Source organism: Pinus tabuliformis, chromosome 4_1 (genome assembly GCF_031772625.1).
Source record: "Pinus tabuliformis cultivar Carrire ecotype Pingquan chromosome 4_1, CPIR1, whole genome shotgun sequence".
Lineage (NCBI taxonomy): Eukaryota > Viridiplantae > Streptophyta > Pinopsida > Pinales > Pinaceae > Pinus > Pinus tabuliformis.
This window is the reverse complement of record NC_142303.1, coordinates 346,461,271-346,484,841: the sequence shown is the minus strand read 5'-3', so window position 1 is coordinate 346,484,841 and position 23,571 is coordinate 346,461,271. Positions and strand designations below refer to the sequence as shown.

General features: G+C 33.1%; 1 protein-coding gene across 1 annotated transcript in view; it reads right to left on the bottom strand.

The window, feature by feature from the left end:
- Positions 1–9,877: 9,877 nt before the first annotated feature.
- LOC149175692 (rust resistance kinase Lr10-like) overlaps positions 9,878–23,571 on the bottom strand; it is a 164,158-nt gene continuing 150,464 nt past the window's right edge. The window contains exons 3-4 of the mRNA XM_089421205.1: positions 11,576–11,605; positions 9,878–11,458 (exon numbers count right to left, since the gene is read on the bottom strand). Coding sequence (XP_089277331.1) covers positions 10,335–11,458; positions 11,576–11,605 — 1,154 coding nt within the window. The 3' untranslated portion in view covers positions 9,878–10,334. The remainder of the gene's footprint in view (positions 11,459–11,575; positions 11,606–23,571) is intronic.

Here is a 23,571-nt window from a genome sequence, read left to right as displayed (position 1 = left end):
GTGTTTCATTTAACATGGTATTCAAACATTAATGATCATTCTATGTCCAAGACTTCTAAAGATTTCACTTGAATGAATCAACTTATCTATGTGAAGTCATTTCTAGATTTGTATGATCCCTATTGAATCAATCATAAAATACAAGCTCCTAGGGACCTCTTGATCAACTCTAAGTTTTATTAAAGTAGGGACCTTTTTATCAACTCAGAGTTTTACTAAAGTTTTTATTCTCTAATTTCGATTATTGACGTAGTGTTTATCTATGATTAGTCATAGTTCACATTTATAGTATGGTTCACACTTAAAATTTGAGGCTCCCACTATGTAGATCTATTTCTAAGCTTCACTCTCTATGGTTTGTGACCATCTCAAAATGATATTATAGTATATATATACTATGATATTTCATTCTTTGTGGCATAATCTTCTAGGACGTTGAATTCTTCCTCTTCATATATTCTTCAAAGGGCTTGACTAAGCCTCTTGAGGCTGACTTCATATTTGTTAGCCAAGATGTCACTTTTGTCCACCAAGAATAATTTTAATAAGAGAGCTGAATTGAATTCCTGAAGTAATTCTCAAGGAAGGTTGAAGTCACTACTGTAATAACCAACTAACTTCCTAGAAAATGTACTCGGTCAACTTCAGAAGTGATCACAAAAGGGAGAGTGAATCTCTCTCCAATTCTCGGCAAGAGCACCAACACAATCAAATATATAAGCAATCCAAGTCATTATATCAATGAACCCTTGAGGAGAACCAAACTATAGAAAATATAACCATATTAAGCTTCTTCACAGCTATAGATATACCTTGTAATAGAAGACCAAAATATTTTCAATTGCAGACATAATTTGATGACCTTGATGATAGTTAAAATGATAACAAAAACCCCGTTAAGCACAAATCAGGAGTATCCTAGTTAATGAGTCCTGGAGATTTTCAACCATATTAGGTAATAATATACAACATAAATAAAATATAATGTTAGTTAAGGAGGAAAAATCTAGTGGGAATAACCCCCTAACTCAAAATAAGAGTGCTTTTATCAAAAAGTTCAACTTTTAAGAGCCTATGTTCTTCACTCGGAAGAGTTCCCACATAGACGCGAGTCTTTTTTGCATGTAAATATTGGTGAAGATGTCTATATAATACCCAAGAGAATGGAAATACTTCATATCAATTACTCATTTATTCATGTTCTCTCTAATGTAGTGCATGCCAACCTTAATGTGCTTGGTTAGTTGTCTCTAAACCCAGTCTCTATAAAAATTGAGTGTATTTTGGTTAACGCATCATATCACTATAGGAAGTTGAACTTGTACACAAATATTTATCAAAATTTCTTAGAAGCAATGGATTGAATAAAAATGTTCATTATACCCCTATATTGTTCCTCTACTAATGAAAGAGTAGTAGTTGTATGCTTCTTGCTTGACCAATACATGGGATTGAAACCAAGTTAGAAAACATATCTTAATGTGGATTTTCAATATGTTATATAGCTATCCTAACATGAAACTACGTAGCCAAAAATATGTAAGGAAGACCCTACTGCATAGTGTAAACCATAAGTTGTAGTCACATGTCTAAGAATCGTCTTAGCTTCTTCCTAGATTAGCTCATATTGCTCATGCATGTATCCAGAAAGTGCTCCAACTACGTAGGATATTATTATGATAAAATGTGTAAGGTATAAATACTCCTAATCAACTATTTATATATAATAGGGTACACTAATGTTGTAGCATTTCCATCATCTAGATTAACTCTCAAAATGAAAGAAGTGGGAACCTCCTTGCAACTAATCATCTAAAATATGTCAAAAATGTCACTAGCATTTATGGAATGAATCAAATTGATCCTATAATCACCTTGGATGATATACAAACAAAGAAAAAATGAAAAGAAATCCCATATTAGTCATGGCAGACCTTTCTTTAGGAAGAGGTGCCAATTCCCAAGTGTTGATCTCCATTAAGTAGTTGTACTACTCTCTCATAGTTGCTTCACAAGAGGGGTTCCCCTGAACCTCTGCATAGGTTTGAAGTTTTGATCCAAAAATAAAATATCAATTGATATCACGTTAAATATCCATGATGGGTATATCTTATAGGGGCTCCACAAACTACAACTTGAGTCTCTATGGATTGGTAGGATGATTTGCTAGATCACCAACTACCGAAATTGTTTGTTATACCCTTTAAGGCCTTGGCTATATATCTACAATTTGTTCTACTATTTTGAAGTATTACGATCCAAAATTTGATCAAATTATTCTATGATGAAATATCGTTAATATTCATCAAAAGTAGGGGTGGTGAGGATGAATTAGGATACAATGGAAGTTATTATAAGGACCTTCTTCAAATATACCACTTCTATGGATGAAAAAAGTATTTCTTGAAGAGTCTAATAGTTTGTATATCTTAAATCCATCTAGATATCCCATGAATATGCACTTCATCCTTTGAGGATCGATGGACTTCCTCCTATTATAGGGAATCCTAGCCCATGTGCATGAACCAAAATATTTAAAGTGAATAACATATAGGCTTTTTGTATAAATAATCAATGGCAAGACTATATTATATTCTTTTTTTAAAATGCAGACCACCATTGAGTATTGGACGAAAAAGGCCAATCATCGAATATTCAATGGCTATAGGTCAAAGTACTCATCGGATAATCGATTCCTGAATCGACGGATAGAAGCACCGATAATTTAGCACTCCTATCAGATAGAACTCTCATCTGTTGCATATCCAATGCCTCACCACTAACCTACGAGTGTCGATGCGATAACATTCTTGTTGCAAAATTTAGCTATATCGTCGATAACATGATGCCTAAACGTTTTTGTTTCCCTTCGGACAAAATGACCTATGTGTCGAATATCTAATTGTGGACTGGCACAAAACCTTTTGGATATTTGACGTTCGGTTTGTCACATATCCGATGATTTTTAGGATCACAAAACAAACTTCTAAATGTTAGTTTTTTAATGACCACATTGGCCTTTTTATGTGTCGGATAATCAACATCTATGTTGTTGAATATCCGATGGTTAATAAAATGTCGACTACTCGACATAATTCCAGCAACGATTTCATGAGCACCTATGTGTCGGATATCCGATTCCAATAATTTGCGTATCCAACTAATAGTCGTCATATTTTGGCCCCATTTGTACTAGTCATAGAAATAATGAAATTGAGGGCCCTCTTGGATAGTCCCAACTCTCACTAGCCCTTCAGCTGACTAATGCCACCTAGGCCACTGAACCACTACCACATGAAGCATGAACAATATTCCTACAATTCTATCCTACCACATGGCACATTGCGTCTTTGTCACTAATCATAGGTCAGTGCCGAATTGGAGTAAACGTCTTGTACAACAGGAAGACCAACCATAGATGGAAAACAACACATTAGTGAACATAAAGAAGTTTTGACCATGTGGACCAGCTTGATACAATGGTTGAAACTAGTCAAACGACTGTGACACCATAACATAGTCAATAGTCAATCATTTAGAGTAAAGCTAATTCCAAATAGGCTGACCATAGTCGCCTCTGACTTTTAATATAGGAACAACGTCTTCCAGGTAGAAATTCGTACACATATATATGGTGTGAACTTGGAATAAGACGTCCAACTAAACATTCAAGGTATGTAGGCTAACACAAGTTTATTTATTGAACTGTTCGATAGTAAATGTCGCAGTGAATATTATGCTCATAATCGTACATTACATTATCTTTATTTCCTTGCAAATAGATGATTCGGTGGCGGTCTACCCTACTCATCATACATTGAACATCATTGTGAAATAAGACTCAAGGGATCTCAACTAATGAGAATGTAAATAAATATAATTCAAAAATTTTTAAAATAAATTGTTTTTTCTTTCTAATGTTCACTTTATAAATTGTCTCTTTAATTTTTGGTCAACTAGCAATTAATTAAAGGGTCAATGCAAATCAATTGCATTATATCCTACAAGTGACACGAATAATAATGGGCCAATTGATTCATTTATCATATTATAGATATATAATGTTGGAATACCATATAATATGTATAATATGTTTATATGCCATAAGTATTAATTAAATATATATTTATAATATAATATATGGGAACATATATGTAATTGTGCGTTATATTGGTATGCTATATATATATATATATATATATATATATATATATATTTGTAAGAGTTAACCTATGGTCACATGGAGTATGTGGTTGGGTATGATGCTTATGGAGGGGTTGTGGTGGGTCCATCCTATTTTAAAAGTACTTATTTCAATGCATGTATTGAAACAATTAACAATATGGCGAAGGGTAGGCCCACACATTATTTTTATTTAAAGTATGATGATTTGAAAATGGTGAGTGCGTGGTCAGAGCCATGCATGACAAGGTCCCACATGGCTATTATATATATATATATATATATATATATATATATATATGGATATTATATATATATATATATATAGTGCATGCTTTTTGCACGTTGTTTAACAACAAATTACTACAATATATGTGAAATAGTTAATATGGGAATCTAATCAAGGTTGTTGTGATGTTGATTATGTAACTATCAAAGAAACAACCGTACACAACATAGGCCTTGTGGGTCTATGATCATGAAGTACCTAGCAAGGTGGATCACCCAAGAGACTATTAGTCAAAGAAGGGGATGTCTTAGCCTGGAAGAGCAAGTAAAACTTGACAACATGATTAATATGTTGGAATGCAAAGGGAATTATTTAAGGGCTTGAACGGTACCTAGAGGCCTATCTGGAGGGCCTGGGAAAAGGAGTAGTTGGAGGCTATTATGGCTTGGTACCCTGGCCAGTGAAGAATACTAAATATGCATTTAGTAATGGGAAAATAGATACCCATGAAGTTAGTTGCATATCATCCCTTACGGATAATTGTTGGTTTCAACCTATTGTATTAGTATATATGTTATTTATTTATGAATCAAAATTATTATAAGGATACAATATTCTTGGTATAGACATGAAAATAATGTGATGGTTTATTTGTTGAGTCATGTGGGTATATGTTAGGGGAATAAGACCCAGAGCACCACAATTAAGTGAAGTACTTAGTAGTGGATTAGGCAGTGAGTTATGGGTTTGAACTCTAAAAGTAATAGAAGTGTAATTATTCAAATAATCATACTTGATTTGATGCATCTTAGTTGAGAGCCTAGGTGGTTGAGAGCTTGGGACTTTGGTTTATAGCTATGGTAACTATGGAGTTCTAGCATGAACTTCATTTGATGAGAGTCAATGAGTCCTCAGTTTGGACTTTATAACTCACTAATTAGTCAGTGAACCCTGTGAATGGAATCTATAACTGACTGAGGCCAAGTCATTCAGTTACCCGTGCTAAATTGGACGTTTCCTATTTATATAAGCTACTAAGCAGTTTTGGGAGCTTGGTGGATCAGGTTTAGGGCTCAAATAGTCGTGGAGTCATCATTCCATTGACTCTTGAAAGGCAAGTAGAAATTTTATTGCATACTCTATTCTTGCATAGTAAAGATATATGATTATGTCTTAAAATATGTAATAATACAATATTATGGGTAGATTATTGATTTAATGGGTATAAAAATCATTTTTGGCTAGTAAGTAAATATACCAGCACATGTGCCAATTAATATCCATGGTAAATTGGTCATAGGTTGTAGCAAGACTACAATACATTTTGTAATAGGTGTTACAAATCGTTATACAAGATTATAACAAGTGTTATTGCAAGATGGTAATGGGTATGTCATAAGTTAAGACAAACCTTTGACATGTCATGACATGTTTTTTGTGCAAGTCGTTACAAGACCATGCAGGTGTATGAAAGAATTATTGATAGGTTGGGGAAAGGTTATACCATAGGTCATAATAGGTTCAGTAAAACCTCAGACACAAATTTGATTAAAGGTTTACTAGAAGTTCAAGCTATGATTAATCACTCCCATAAAGAAAATAGTCAACTTAGTATAGATTTAGAGAGGAAAATGCTTGAACTTGAATAGAAATGCAAAGAATTAGAGCAAGAAGAAGCTCGAAATTATTTTAACAGACTGCAAATGTTTTGGAAATCAAAAGATAGGAAAACCTCTACAACAATTATGTCAATTGATCAGGCATTAGAGAAATTTTGGAGTCTAAAATGGGTCTCCTAGGAATATTTCAAAATTTTAGTGGAAATAATAAAATAAGATTATATTACATCATCAAATTTTAGAGGGGAAAAAAAGAAAAAAAAACTACTTTTTTTCAACTTGTATTTTCAACCTATCTCACTACGGTTTTACATAAATTTTGAGTGGGAGCACTCGTTCGATGTAGAATTTAATTGCTCATTGAAGGAGTACTCATGCTACATATTTTTAATGGACCCTGCTACATGAAAAATGAGAAATGCATGGAAAACATGATTGCAATCACGTTTTTCATTTATTTCTAATTTTTCATGTAGTAGTGTCCATCAAAAGCATAGAACATGGGCACTCTTTGGATGAGGAATTAAATTATGCATCAAACAAGTGCTTAGAAAAATGAAAAATGAATGAAAAGACGTGATTGCAGTCACGTTTCTCATGTATTTCTCATTTTTTACATAGCAGGGTCCAAAATTATGAAATATGGTTACTCTTTAGATGAGGAATTAGATTATGCATCCAACATGTGGTCCTGCTTGAAATTTGGGTAAACCTATAAGAATATAAGTTTGAAATACAAGTTGAAAAAATAGTTTCCTTTTTTAATATTTTTACTTTTTGACTCCAAAAAATGCTAATCTTCCCCTTGGTTGACATCATCATATTGAACCCTATTGGTTGTTATAATTTTTTTTTTGGTTTTACATTTTTGTTTTCGGGCCGATTTTTTCTTCAAAATTTCTCTAATTTTAACTGTTAATTGCATGTAGGAATTGTATACAACAAAAGTAGTAAGTAAGATTGTAGGGAAATTATTTGCAAGAGTACAACTAGAAATTGTATATTGGGACGGTATACAATGTTGTACTATAAGAACAATGATTCTTAGTTGAGGCACACTAATGCTAGAATGACATAATTTTTTGTACCATTGCCACATTACAGGAATATTGTAGAATTATGTTCAGTATTTAGCAGAATGTTTGCACGCATATGACTAATGTTGTTCTTTTTGAAACCCCATATGACATATGACCATGTTAACATTTAAACCCCATTTATTTTTCTAAGTTGAAAACTAGCTCCAAATATTAAGTTTCTTATAAATCTCAATTAATGAAAAAATATTATTATAAATATTTTACTGCTATTTTTTTTTTCTATATTTTAAAATCAAAATAATAATTATTAAAATTATAAAATATTTCTAATTTATATAATAAAATAATGATTCTATTAATCCAAAATCAATATGCTTATTTCAAATTTATAATATAAAATAAACAATTTATAATATAAAATAAAGAATGAGTAACCAAGGGAATCTCTAATAAAATACAAAATTTTTATTAAATTATTTATAAATATTTTGACACAACACAACTAATTGTAAATTTATATCATAAACTAAATAATGAATAACTACTATTTTTTTTGTGAGTAAAAAAAGTTCTATTAATTTTGCAAAATATTACATTTGATATTCAGAAAAACATTTGCTCTCCAAGCTTCAATCCAACTAGATTTTTTGGCAAGGATAAGAATGCAAAATTTAAGGAAAATATGCCATGCCTTAGATAAAGACCATAAACTAACCAGCTAGATAGCCCAGAAAACACACGAAATGAAGAGACAACCAACCAAATTCAGAAAAATATAGGTACATTTGGTGCATTACTAACACTACAACCATGATGATCAAAATCTTGATGGGCATGAAACTCAACATGGGTCAAACGTGCCTCCAAATCATCTAAATTGTTATTGGTTCACCTCTGGCCTCTTAGCAGGGAAGTTAGATCATCAAGAATGTCCCACTGATTTTGTTGCATATCATTAAGAAATGCAATCACTTCATTCCTGTTGTCATGGTGTTGTCGATGCATGTCCTCAAGTGTGGTGAAGGTAAGATGAATTTGCATGTCAAGGAGTCCAAAGAAAATGGCTAAATGACATGGCCTGGGGATTGGACTGAGACATGCTCGAAGTATTCACCTAGCTCTACTCGGGCGATCCCCATAACTTCATCCCCACTTGCTTGATCGTCTCTTCCCCTTGGTGGGCCATGGGGCTCCATCACCCTCCAAGCCTGGCCTCTCTACTATGACATAACAACCCAAACACTAGGGCTAAGACACTGATTATACTCGATGATTTTTCTCCTAGGCTCTATCTCTTGAAGCCCCAGTTGAAGGATGGTACCGTCAGTCACACCAAAATACACCAGCACCACCTTAAGCCAGGTAAAATGCCCCCGCTTAATAAGTGCTCTAGAGTGGACCCTTGCAATTCTGCAAACCACAAAGAAACTCCAGCCACCAGAAACCCAGAGCCAAAATTGTCTTGACTTGTTACGCACATGCCAAATAGAATTCACTAGTAAACAAATATATAAAGCACAATTGAAACACACCACCACAGAAAGGGCCAGAAGGAACTAAGTACAAGTAGGGGAACCAATAAGAAACCTTACCAACAACCTTCAGAGCATTTCCAAAACTGTCAAATTTCCGCTCACCATAGGGCAAAAGAGCGCTTCAACTCCACTCGGTTTTGAGAGCCAACCACCAAGAGAGGCTTCGGGTGCCTTATCACCAAGGTCCCAAATGAAACGACAAATTCCGCTATTAAAGGAACATTGAGAACCCTAGCACCAATAACAACTACCAAAACCAGACATACCACAACCCTCTAAACTTGTTGTGGCCTTCTCAAAGATTATGAGCCACACTTGCGAGTTGTCCAAATCACCTCCCTCGTACTCATTCTCTATCATTCACACAAGTATATTCCACACCAGCCCACGCTTCGTGATTCAAGGTCCTCCACCCCATCGAGGTAATGAACGAATTCTCCAATATATAAAGGAAATCTCTAATAAAATATATGATTTTTTTAAACTATTTATAAAATTTCTTAAAAAACCATGGAATATAATTACAATTTATTTTATTTCATACCCTTTTTCAAATAAAAAATATTATTATTATAATCATTATTATTCTAATCATCCAATCATTTAGAATATATATATATATATATATTATTGATATCATTTTAACTATATATTTATAATTTTTATTGTAAATTATTTTTTCATAAATTTTAATTTCATAAAATAAAACGATTAATATATTGTTGGAGTCATTAACTCATATTTGTTTTGTTTAGAAATTTGTTAGATTTATTAGAACTTTTGAATTCTAAATGTGTGATTGACATCTTTTCTCAACAAAATAATTCAGTGATTGAGTTATTCAATCTATCTTAGTCGAGCTTAATATATAAATATGTGGAATAAGTCAAGCTTAATGTATAAATATGTGGAATAATTTTATGCGTGAACAATGTACTCTTTCCTATTTTCTAAAAGATACTGCATAAAAAAAATCAGTTACATTTGAAAGTCATCAAAGTTTTGTTTCTTTAATGTTAGAAGGGCTCCAAATTAATATACGATGGAAATATGACCTTCGGTTTTGAGCTTAAACAAGTAGTACAATACAGTTTGGCTGAACCCCAACCCTACGACGGATTTATTCCTGTCCCCACTGGGGAATATAGACGTAAATTCCTTTGCTACTCATCTGTGCAACTAACAGTTTATGTGGCCATGACATTCAAATTCCAACAATATACGTGTGCCAAGTCTTCGATGAAGAACAAGAAACAAATTATAAAAACGATTATTCTATTCAGGCGATTGTAAACAAAAAATTATGAAACGATTACTGTATTCAGGCGATTGTATACAATATTACATTATGCACGGTCTGAGGTGTATATACTCACTACATCTTTTTAGGAAGCGAGCATACTCACTGCATGTTCTCAGGAAACAAATCAAACCTCGGGGGCTGTCACTGCGTATTCAACTTTCCCTATAGTTTTCACCGAATCATTCTCACAAAGTATGGCATGGAGTGAGAGGATCGATTTCGCAACAATGCGAGACTTTGAAATAGCTTGCTCTACAGGCTTTTAGGAAGCGAACATACTCACTGCATGTTCTCAGGAAACAAATCATGGCTTGGGGACTGTCACTGCACTTTGTTGGAGGTCATTAGCTTTCTCCATGGTTTTCCGGGGATCGATTTCGCAACAGTGCGAAGACTGGTTTGCAAAAGACGATCAAATATGGAAAGCTACGATATAAATTCAACTGAAGAAGAATTTACACTGGAAGAGAGCATAGGATTTTCAGGCGTAGCCGAGGAATTGAAGGGTAACGGAGGATTGAGAACGTCCTCTCCATTTCCTTCTAACATTTCGACAACCCTCGTCATACAAGGACGATCTCTGGAGTTGTACTGAATGCACCACAATCCAACTTTTGCGAGTCTCCTCGCCTTCTCCTCATCTGCAGCTTCTATTTCCCCACCTCTCAATCTCATCCCCAACTCGCCGCTCTCAATCAGCTTGAAGGCCCACTCGGGGAAGTATAACTGACTGGACCGGTTTACCTGGACATCGATATTCTTTCTGCCGCCAACAATCTCTAGCAACAACATTCCGAAACTATAGACATCTGATTTATCAGTAACAGGACCCATATCTCTCGACCACACCTCTGGCGCAATATATCCGGGCGTCCCTCTCGGCACCGTGATCGAAATATGATCTTCTCCCTTCCCACACAGTTTTGCTAGACCAAAATCAGCAACTTTAGGGGTGAAGTCGGCATCGAGCAATATATTTTGAGGTTTGATGTCGAAGTGTATGATGCGTTTTTCGCAATCGTGATGTAAATAAGCAATTCCACGAGCCACACCCAAAGCAATTGAATACAATTGCTCCCACCTTAAAATTTCCCCATTCTCTCTTTTGGCAAATATAAACTTCTCTAGAGATCCATTGACCATGTATTGATAGACCAGTGCGCTTGTACGGCTTTCGAAGCAGTATCCCAACAGCCGAACCAAATTGATGTGATGGACCCGTCCAATTGTGGTGACTTCATTCATGAATTCTGTTTGGTTGTGCCTATTACTATCAAGAAGCTTGACCGCCATTAAAGCTCCGTTCCAAAGCTTTCCCTTGTACACCACCCCATAACCTCCTTCTCCCAACTTTTCTGCAAAATTGTTCGTGATCTTCTTAAGGTCTAAGAGTGAATATCTGGTTGGCATTGGCGCTTCATAAGCATAATCCTGTAGGAATTTCTCTACCTTTGTAGTAGAGCTATCAGGAGGCTGTCTTCTCTTCTTGGCATAAGACGTTAAGAACAGCGATACTATTGCTGTCAGCCCAACTCCTCCGAAGATGCAACCTGCAGTGGAATGGAGAGATTGGTATGAATGTGACCTTTCTCCATTAACCCCGATGAGAATAGTGGAAACAAGATACAAGTTCACAGTGGTTTTCAATCGAAAGAAATCATAGTTACCTATTACAATGGCCGATTTGGTTTTCCTACCTGCAATGCGGCCATGACAAATACTATGAGTAAAAGCAACGATCCATAGTTTTTGCAAAAATAATGAATACTTGACAATATTGCGAAACACATCGACATATATCCGTGTTCCAAAGCGATGAATGGATTGACCATTTAACACAACATTGAAAAGAAATATTGAACTTGGTTCTGAATTGTTAGAACCACAACTCCCGTGACTATCCAAGCCGCAGTTATCAATTTCGAATTCGATTTGATATGGAAAAAAAATCGACATTTAAATTTCAATATAGGGAAAATTGATATGAAGTAGATATCTTAAATATTAAAGCTTTCAAAATAATTTCCATCACTTTTGCTCCTGGTTAAAATGTTATTTCTTTTGTAATTTGAAACATTTGTTAATATTAATAGGATTGATATGTTGTTCTTGTATCTAATGTTGTATAATTCTTTTCAAACAAAATCATGAATACACAAAATTATATCCTTTTTTAAAAAGCTGAGAAACCTGAACCTCAAATGAAATTTACCTGTTATTCCATGCCAAACCACTAAAGATGTTTCAATAGTGATGAAATGAAGAGGGCAAGAATTTTTTATTAAAATATGTACATTGTTACAGATCAGAAGGTGTAATTTCAATAGTGATGAAATGAAGAGGGAATTTTCTTTTTTTATTAAAATATTTACATTGTTACAGATCAGAAGGTGTAATTTCAATAGTGATGAAATGAAGAGGGAATTTTCTTTTTTTATTAAAATATTTACATTGTTACAGATCAGAAGATGTAATTTCAATAGTGATGAAATAGTGTGTATTAATTGGCGGGATTAAAGCAGCCTGGTTAGCGGGTGCACTACGGACTTTGTGAACCCGAACACAGGTTTATCCGCATCCCTAATCATCCCAATTTATCAAAACCAAGACATTTTTAATAAAAACGGGAAAATAATTCCCGCGAATTATAGTTGAAAATAAATCTTTCGTGGAAGGTAAGAAAGAGTGCCCGCGGATGGTGAACTATTCCAGCAAGGCATATGGAATTGGGAAACCTTGTTTACAAAAAAATATATAACGAAAACATGGAAGGAAAGGCGAGGTAAACTAGGAAAGAAAAAGGATCAGTCGTTTCTACGAACGAGTTCATAGATCGTCGGCTTGCCGGTTATCATTCTGACACTGACAAATGAGCGAAGTGCAAAGAAAGCTGGATGGCTGCTACACTGTTTTACCCGTACCGAATCGAATTTGGTGTTTAGCAGTCGAATCGAATTTAGACTTGTTTAGCCCTATTCTTTAATTTTGGAATTCCTTAGTTAGGATTCTTTCGTCCAGTTTTTAATTTTTAGATTCTTTAGTTAAAATTCACCAGAGGACCAGAGCTTCCTCTTCGCGTCCTCATATCGTGAAATGGACAAGGACAGACGACGGAGAGAAAAGTGTATAAATATTAGGCGTTGGCAGGACACCGAGAGACTACGAATTAAGGGCTAGCGGAACCCTCCCTGAAAAAGCCATTCAGTTTGGAGAGGAAGAAAGACGGGCTATATACTGTAGTAAGATGGGCTATATACTGTAGTTAAATTTAATAGGTATTTTTTAATTTTTTTCATTCCACTTAAATGCAGGGTTATTCATCATTTTTATGTAAAGAAAAACACTCAATCTGAAATTAGAAATAAAAATGAAAATATTGAAAATAATAATAACTCTTTTTCATTTTTATTTTTAAGAAGAAGACTTTCACCCAGCCAAATTATTAATTTAAAAAAACTTGACATTTACTTAATTTTTAAATTTTTTAAATTAATAAATAATAAAACATTTACTTATATATGTAATTAACGTTAACATAAATAAAACATTTTTTATATAAAGATTTTTAATTCTGATAACAGTATTGTGTGCCTCTTGGTAAAAAGTTCACAATTTAAATTTAAATTTAATTTTGATTTCATCATGTGATGCTAATTTTGTGGAAATTTTTTTTATATACTTTCATCTTTTGAAATATAGAAAGAAATCGAAACCCTTCATTTTAATGTTTTTTAAATTCTATACAGCAATATTAAGTTTTATGAAGTTTAGTAATACCTTTGATATTATAAAATAATAAAAAGACAAATCATGTGGAGTAATTTTAAAAAATCCGCAAACAAAATTTATTCGGAGGATATGAATACATGTTAAATCTTTAACATACTGTTACCCATCACAACCTCGTAACATCTTAGGCATGCTCGCAGTTCCATGTAGTTTGCCGAAATTTAAAATAAAACATACCATGGCCGAGGAATTTGTCAGTACGGGGTCCATCCTTGCAATAGCAAACGAACGGAGGAGTCTCAGTTGAAACCGAAGTGCTGTAACCGCATATTCCATCACTTGCTTCGCATGACCTACAGCTTTCATCTTTGAGAACATGATCTGGTTGTATTAATGCCGTATAAACTGGTAGTTGTTCCATAGAACACGCCGAAGTCGAATTCTCCTTCTCGAACAGACTCGCAGTACATTTCGGGAGATGTACCTTATGTAAGTGATCTTGCTCCTTACATTTGTACACGTACAGAGTCAGGTTCTCTGTAGCCTTTACTGTGAACTTGGTGCCTGCAAATTCTAGAGGCTGTATCGGATTATTAATGCTATGATTCAAAAATTGACAATTCTGACCTCTGGTAATAACTAATATAGTAGGAGCGAGAAACGATAGTATTGTGTAATCCCGGCCACGAATCGGGATAACAGAAGTTGAGTTCCGCACACAGTTGATCTGGAAGCTAGGGACGCCGCATCCACGATTTCCTACACCAAAAGGATATGGTATCTCCATATTTCCACATTTATTGTTATTTTGACAATACTGATATTGCGCGTCAAAGCTCAAGGAGCAGACGAATAGAGAGGTAACCATAAGGAAGAAGAGGTATTGAGGCAGGGAAGGAAGAAGGCGTTGAGATGAACAGATAATTCCATGAGGAAAAAACGAAATGATAGGCATCGCATAAGCGTTGGGAACACAAAAGATTATCTCCAAGTGAAACAGAAACAGAATAATTTCGTGGCTTTGTGAGTGATCCATTAATCAATGATCATGCCGTAGAGGAGTGGTAACGGATGCCATCACACGGCACGAAGACAATGTTTATTGATAATACTTGTGGAAAATTAACGTCACGGCGATGTCTTTGACGTCGGAGCCAACAGCATTTTCCGTGAATGTGACAACTTCGTGCCATGGTGGGCTGACACGATAACCAATAGGCCTTCAAGTCATAGAGATGACTTGAGTCTGGTATAATGGGATTACCGGCAGGCAAGGGCTAACCAGCCATATATTGAGTCATAAATGCCCTTGCCATCTATGTATGTGGTGCACGTTAGTGGGATAACATACATAACTCCGGTGGGCGACCTCGCGTTTCCGGTGACATACGCGGGACCCACCAACGAGGGCCCGCCCGCATCCACTAGGACGACAGACGACAGAGCATCGATATGCCACCGTGTACACGCTCTTTTTGAATTTGCCAGCCCGCTCGAAATTTGAATTTTGAATTTATATTCACCGCTCAGCGAATGTTTTCCTGCAGTTCGAACGCACTCCTTTCCATACCCAGCAGTCACCATGCGCTCTGCTATGCTGCGAAGCTCCTGCTCGGCACCGAGCGACATCATTTGGATTTCGCAAATTCTGAGGTTTTGGGAATAATTGAAGGGTTGAAATGGTGGCACTGTGGGGGCATTGCAGTGTTGCTCGTAGCTTCCTCACGAGCTTGAATTTTTCTCCTGAGACGAGCTGTGGGAATCGAACCCGGGCTCTGGCGCTATCGCCGCTGCTCCGAATTGGGAAGGGGCTGAGGTTGCAGAGGCTTTGAATGAATGGGAAATTGATGAGTGGATGCTGGATGCAGAAATGGATTTTGGCGGTTTCGGGACTCTGCAGATTCAAGATCCCTGAAATTTTTCTAAATTTTGTTTTTGAAATTGGCTCCTCGGTGCTTTTTTTCGACACAAGGTCTCTGCATTTTTTGGAACTTTAACGGTAAATTCGTATTTGTCATCTGGGTTCTAAGCGTACTGTGCGCACAGAAAAAGCAGAAATGCAGAATGACAAAGTTCTGGCTGATTTTGAATACGAAATATTGTGAGAATTCTGCAACATGTGCAGCAGGGCAGAAAGACTGCAAGTTTTGTAGCGGGATATTCAAATTTTTGGGGTACCTCTGAATGTTTTTGGACAGTAAATGTTTCATGGGACTTTTGTGGACTTGATTTTGATAGCACGAAAAGTATTCTTCATGGAAATGTTTGTTGTAAGTATGGAAAAAATGTTAAATGGCACTGGAGTTTTTTGTATTTCCGGTTTTGGTTTGAGTGCTTGTGGTCTGTAATTTTTCTTGTAAGCAAAAAAATTGCCAAGGTGTAAATTAACTGTGAGGTTAATGCTGAAAAGTTTAGGCAATAGCTTTTTTTTGGTTGGGTTTTCTGCTTATCTGTGTAATGATGAAATGCAAATTATGAACATATTGTTGCGTTGGGTTTTCTGCTTATCTGTGTGTGTAATGATGAAATGCAAATTATCAACATATTGTTGGGGAGGATGGGTGAGAACCAGTCAAGCAATGTAAAGAATAATAACAAGGCATGATAGAACAAATGGATCTCCAAAGACAAAATTGAATGTGAAGTTCAAATGTTCCAAAATAAATCCACTCACAGAAAGTTTAGAAAGAAATTTAACCTTGAATTGTGATGTTGTGATTTAATAGAGGAGCATGCTTTTCACTGGCATAGTCATATGACATGTTTTTCATATGTTGGTAAAATATGTGCCTATCCATCAATAGCTGGTTTTGATTACATGAACATTTTGATTACATGAACATCACAGATTTTTCACTAGGAACAAATAATATCTCAAAACAATTGGTTAGATTAGAACTGATTACATATTGTAGGTGAGGCCAAACCAGTAGTAATTAGTAGCAATAAGGCAGGGCATCTGTAAATTAATGCCAACGACCTAGGTCTAAGGTGACTGACATTGTGGTCATATTTAAATTAATAGAATCACCTAAACATAAGGACACCAACAGAGTAAATTAATGGAACCATCAAACATAAGGGCACCAACACTGTAAATGAATGGAACCACCTAAATTTAAGGAACATCCAACAGTAACCAACCCTGTAAATTAATGAAACCAGCAAAATTTAAGGAACACCCAATAGTTGATTCATGAACCACCTAAACATGAAGACACCAATACCAACACTGTAAGGATGGCAAGGACACCAATGCTGAAAGGGTAGTAATATAGCTGCAGCTATGATTGAGGGGTAATCAAATGGTATTGTAGAAAGTCTGAAAGTGGGTGGTCTTTCTCTCAATTATTAGTAAACTTTTGGGGGTTGCTGGTCATTGAGGGGTAATCAAATGGTATTGTAGAAAGTCTGAAAGTGGCTGGTCTTTCTTTCAATTATTAGTAAACTTTTGGGGTTTGCTGGTCTTTCTCTTAACTATTAGTAAATTTTTGGGGGTTTAACATGCAGATTTCTCTCTATAAATTCCTTTCTATAAACTAGGTCACAAATAAATTAGTCGCTGTCAAAAATCTATTTCCTCTCCATAAACTAAATGAAAGAATTTAAATAAGTCACGAATAAAAAAATTCACAAATAAAAAGATTTGAACGTGGTCAAAAATTTAAAGAAGATTTAAACGTGATCAAGAAAATTTGAAAGCTGTCACAAACAAACAAACAAAAAATTGAACTTAAATCTGTCAAATTTCAACTATTTAACATATCTTAAAAAATACCAATTAAGCTACTAGAGACAAATTCCATATTATTTTTATTCAAACCATAAAAACAATTTTTTGTTGAAAATATTCACATCACATTCCCACATAAATTTATCTATGATTTTTTTGGAAATCTATAATAACCAATTTTTAATAATATTTGGAAAAAAAAAAGTTATATATGATTTTAACTATTAGCCAATTTTTTTTTTATTTAATCGTAGGTTTTTGAGGAATATGAAAACCCGTAATGATGTTATGCTTGATGACCTTATGTGATAGGAGAGTTGGAAAAATGGGTAATTGAGTTGTACTATTGGATTAGTTTTGTATTCATGTGATGAACAAGTGTTGATTCAGATTTCCACAATTTAAATTTTAGATTTTTTAAATATTAATTTAATTATTTTTAAGAAATTAAATTTTATATAATTTAGATTTTTATCTTATAATTTGTATTGATTTAGATTTTCACAATTTAAATTTTAGATTTTATAAATATTAATTTAATTATTTTAAAAAATAAATTTTATATAATTCAGGTTTTATATTTTATAATTTGAGAATTTGAATTTTAAATTTTATAAATACTGAAAATAATTTTTATATTATAAATGTTAATTTAATCATTTTTAAGAAATTACATTTTATATAATTTTTTTAAATTCTATATAATTTTATAGTCAATGATATTTACACAAAATATTATATATAATTTTTTTGAAAATTTATAAGACTAATTATTAATAATAGTTTACACAAAATATTAAAACCAATTATTAGTAATATTTGGAGAAAATATGCTATATGTGATTTTAAAATGATCTTAAACTAAGATAAATAAGATAAATAGTAAAAAATAAATTACAAATAAGGAAAAAATGGAATAGAAAATTATTAAAAATATGAAATAAAACCAATAAAAAAAATAAATTAACAAATGTTAAAATGAAATTAAATGAGAAATTATTAAAAGTATTAAACAAAAGAAACATCAATTAAAAAACAAAAGATAATAAATAAGAAAATGCAGATATAAAAAATAAATAAATAGGTAAATGTAAAGCAAAAATTAAAAGGAAAAAAAAATAAAATTAGGCAACTTTACCCCAAATAAAGAAAAGAGAATTTCCATAAATAATGAAGGGAAAAAATAAAGTGAAACCATCATATATATATATATAATAAGTTTAAGGGGCCTTGAATTGGTGTATGGATATATTGGGTTACGGCCTTTATGAGGAAAAATTAATTTCGGCAATTATATATATAAAATAGGAAAAATTATTTGATAAAATATTAAATAGTTACAAATATTTAAATAAAATGAAATTTAAAAAATAGAAAATATATAAAATTAGAAATTTTTTATTTGATTAAAAAACAGAAAATTATTGAATAAAGTATTTATTGATTTCAGAAAAGAAAATTACTAAATAGTAAAAAGTTTTGAACAAAGTTTTTTCACTGGTAAATATATTCCAAACACCAAAATAAATCAAATTTAAAAATAAGAAATATGATGATGGTGATTATAATTAATATCTCTTTAGATTAATATGGTTTATCAACTTTAAAAAATAAAAAATTAATTGAGATTTTTTAACATTTTATTTCTATATTGGAAAAGAAGTAAGAGAAACTTTTAGAAATCATGAAATTCAACTAATAATTAAAAATTACTAATAATTTTTTTTTGCTAAATAATAAAACTTCAAAAATAAACAAGGGCTACATAGTAGCTAATATCTGTGGCTTAGCTTAAATATAGCTTAATTAAACTACAAAATTAAGAAATATAATTAACTAATATTGTCTATATTAACTTCGCGCATGTGAATCTCCCGAAATCCACCGATTCCAACCTCAAGGCCCAACATGCATGGAAGATAACAATGAATCTGGACCTGAATTCAAAATAACCCAAAATTGCCACCCGCCCCCAGTATCCCGCGAGATCTCCCGCAATTCAGTCCCCAGCAGAGTCCCTTTCATACGAACAATTTTGACCATTGATCCACACAGAGAGATCCAATGGTAGAGCATAATATCGCACCGAACAAGCTGACCAGACGTTAGTGTGCGATGGAGGGCGGTTTTCCAAACCCTCTCTCTGCCACATGTAGGATGTTGGATGGGATCGCTGCAAAATCACTAAAATCGTTTCCCACTTAAGAGCGGTACGAAAATCCAAAAACCGCCAAGGAAGCGGTTTTACTCTCCGAGGCCCAAAAATGTAAAGATTCCGGTTGCCGGTAAAACAAGGATTCCTTCCACGCCTGTTCAACTTTCTTGCCTGAACCTGGATCCCAGAAAAGAAGAGAGGCTCTCCATTAATTAAGGAAATATGGTATCCGTTGCGCTCACGCCAATGAACAATGATGTTCATCTCACTGACTCCAGGTATTTTAGCGGCCAGCTTGTGATTTCCATAGAAACAACTGTTGTATTTTATTGAGTTCTTGTGGTAACGAATCTACCCCTCCCGTGGTTCCCTGTATTAAAAACCCTTCCAGGTCTAGGTTTTCTTTATCAAGAATTTCTTGTAGTTCATGATCTTGTAGGTGCATCTCATTTTGGGTCATTTCCTGATCCATCTCTAGTTCTGCATCACTCGTTATGGCTTCCTTCTGATAATCGATGTCCTGTGTGTTTTCCCGGTTTTCTTCAGATTCCTTGTCTGCAGGACTTCCCTCCATTGCTTGATCTTCTTTTGAGATCTCTTCATCTTCCTCAAGCACTTGGAATTTGTTTTGACTGATTTGTTGACCTTCATCTTGATGTTGTTTTGGTCCTCTTTTGCCGCCCTTTCCACGGTTCACCACTTTCTGAAAGCTGTCTCTTTCCTTCATTGTGTTATTTTTGCTCTTGCTTACTACTTTACTGAGCGAACAATCTCTTAAAAGGTGTCCATGTTCATGACATCTGCGACATCTGAATGGAATGTGCTCATAATCTACTGTTTGCACCGGATGAGGTGATCTTGGAAGTTTTTGATGAAGAATGGGTGCAAACAGTAGATTATGAGCACATTCCGTTCAGATGTCGCAGATGTCATGAACATGGACACCTTTTAAGAGATTGTTCGCTCGGTAAAGTAGTAAGCAAGAGCAAAAATAACACAATGAAGGAAACAGACAGCTTTCAGAAAGTGGTGAACCGTGGAAAGGGCGGCAAAAGAGGACCAAAACAACATCAAGATGAAGGTCAAAAAATCAGTCAGAACAAATTCCAAGTGCTTGAGGAAGATGAAGAGATCTCAAAAGAAGATCAAGCAATGGAAGGAAGTCCTGCGGACAAGGAATCTGAAGAAAACCGGGAAACACACAGGACATCGATTATCAGAAGGAAGCCATAATGAGTGATGCAGAACTGGAGATGGATCAGGAAATGACCCAAAATGAGATGGACCTACAGGATCATGAACTACAAGAAATTCTTGATAAAGAAAACCTAGATCTGGAAGGGTTTTTAATACATGAAACCACGGGAGGAGTAGATTCGTTACCACAAGAACTCAATAAAATACAACAGTTGTTTCTATGGAAATCACAAGCTGGCTGCTAAAATACCTGGAGTCAGTGAGATGAACATCATTGTTCAATGGCGTGAGCGCAACGGATACCATATTTCCTTAATTAATGGAGAGCCTCTCTTCTTTTCTGGGATCCAGGTTCAGGCAAGAAAGTTGAACAGGCGTGGAAGGAATCCTTGTTTTACCGGCAACCAGAATCTTTACATTTTTGGGCCTCGGAGAGTAAAACCGCTTCCTTAGCGATTTTTGGATTTTCGTACCACTCTTAAGTGGGAAACGATTTTAGTGATTTTGCAGCGATCCCATCCAACATCCTACACGTGGCAGAGAGAGGGCTTGGAAAACCGCCCTCTATCGCACACTAACGTTTGGTCAGCTTGTTCGGTGCGATATTATGCTCTACCGTTGGATCTCTCTGTGTGGATCAATGGTCAAAATTGTTCGTATGAAAGGGACTCTGCTGGGGACTGAATTGCAGGAGATCTTGTGGGCTACCGGGGGCGGGTGGCAATTTTGGGTTATTTTGAATTCAGGTCCAGATTCATTGTTATCTTCCATGCATGTTGAGCCTTGAGGTTGGAAACCGTGGATTTCGGGAGATTCACATGCGCGAAGTCAATATAAACAATATTAGTTAATTATATTTCTTAATTTTGTAGTTTAATTAAGCTATATTTAAGCTAAGCCACAGATATTAGCTACTATGTAGCCCTTGTTTATTTTTGAAGTTTTATTATTTAGCAAAAAAAAATTATTAGTAATTTTTAATTATTAGTTGAATTTCATGATTTCTAAAAGTTTCTCTTACTTCTTTTCCAATATAGAAATAAAATGTTAAAAAATCTCAATTATTTTTTTATTTTTTAAAGTTGATAAACCATATTAATCTAAAGAGATATTAATTATAATCACCATCATCATATTTCTTATTTTTAAATTTGATTTATTTTGGTGTTTGGAATATATTTACCAGTGAAAAAACTTTGTTCAAAACTTTTTACTATTTAGTAATTTTCTTTTTTGAAATCAATAAATACTTTATTCAATAATTTTCTGTTTTTTAATCAAATAAAAAATTTCTAATTTTATATATTTTCTATTTTTTAAATTTCATTTTATTTAAATATTTGTAACTATTTAATATTTTATCAAATAATTTTTCCTATTTTATATATATAGTTGCCTAAATTAACTTTTCCTCATAAACGCCTTAATAGTAACCCAATATATCCATACACCAATTCAAGGCCCCTTAAACTTATTATATATATATATATATATATGATGGTTTCACTTTATTTTTTCCCTTCATTATTTATGGAAATTCTCTTTTCTTTATTTGGGGTAAAGTTGCCTAATTTTTTTTTTTTTTTTCCTTTTAATTTTTGCTTTACATTTTCCTATTTATTTATTTTTTATATCTGCATTTTCTTATTTATTATCTTTTGTTTTTTAATTGATGTTTCTTTTGTTTAATACTTTTAATAATTTCTCATTTAATTTCATTTTAACATTTGTTAATTTATTTTTTTTATTGGTTTTATTTCATATTTTTAATAATTTTCTATTCCATTTTTTCCTTATTTGTAATTTATTTTTTACTATTTATCTTATTTATCTTAGTTTAAGATCATTTTAAAATCACATATAGCATATTTTCTCCAAATATTACTAATAATTGGTTTTAATATTTTGTGTAAACTATTATTAATAATTAGTCTTATAAATTTTCAAAAAAATTATATATAATATTTTGTGTAAATATCATTGACTATAAAATTATATAGAATTTAAAAAAATTATATAAAATGTAATTTCTTAAAAATGATTAAATTAACATTTATAATATAAAAATTATTTTCAGTATTTATAAAATTTAAAATTCAAATTCTCAAATTATAAAATATAAAACCTGAATTATATAAAATTTATTTTTTAAAATAATTAAATTAATATTTATAAAATCTAAAATTTAAATTGTGAAAATCTAAATCAATACAAATTATAAGATAAAAATCTAAATTATATAAAATTTAATCTCTTAAAAATAATTAAATTAATATTTAAAAAATCTAAAATTTAAATTGTGGAAATCTGAATCAACACTTGTTCATCACATGAATACAAAACTAATCCAATAGTACAACTCAATTACCCATTTTTCCAACTCTCCTATCACATCAGGTCATCAAGCATAACATCATTACGGGTTTTCATATTCCTCAAAAACCTACGATTAAATAAAAAGAAAATTGGCTAATAGTTAAAATCATATATAACTTTTTTTTTTCCAAATATTATTAAAAATTGGTTATTATAGATTTCCAAAAAAATCATAGATAGATTTATGTGGGAATGTGATGTGAATATTTTCAACAAAAAATTGTTTTTATGGTTTGAATAAAAATAATATGGAATTTGTCTCTAGTAGCTTAATTGGTATTTTTTAAGATATGTTAAATAGTTGAAATTTGACAGATTTAAGTTCAATTTTTTGTTTGTTTGTTTGTGACAGCTTTCAAATTTTCTTGATCACGTTTAAATCTTCTTTAAATTTTTGACCACGTTCAAATCTTTTTATTTGTGAATTTTTTTATTCGTGACTTATTTAAATTCTTTCATTTAGTTTATGGAGA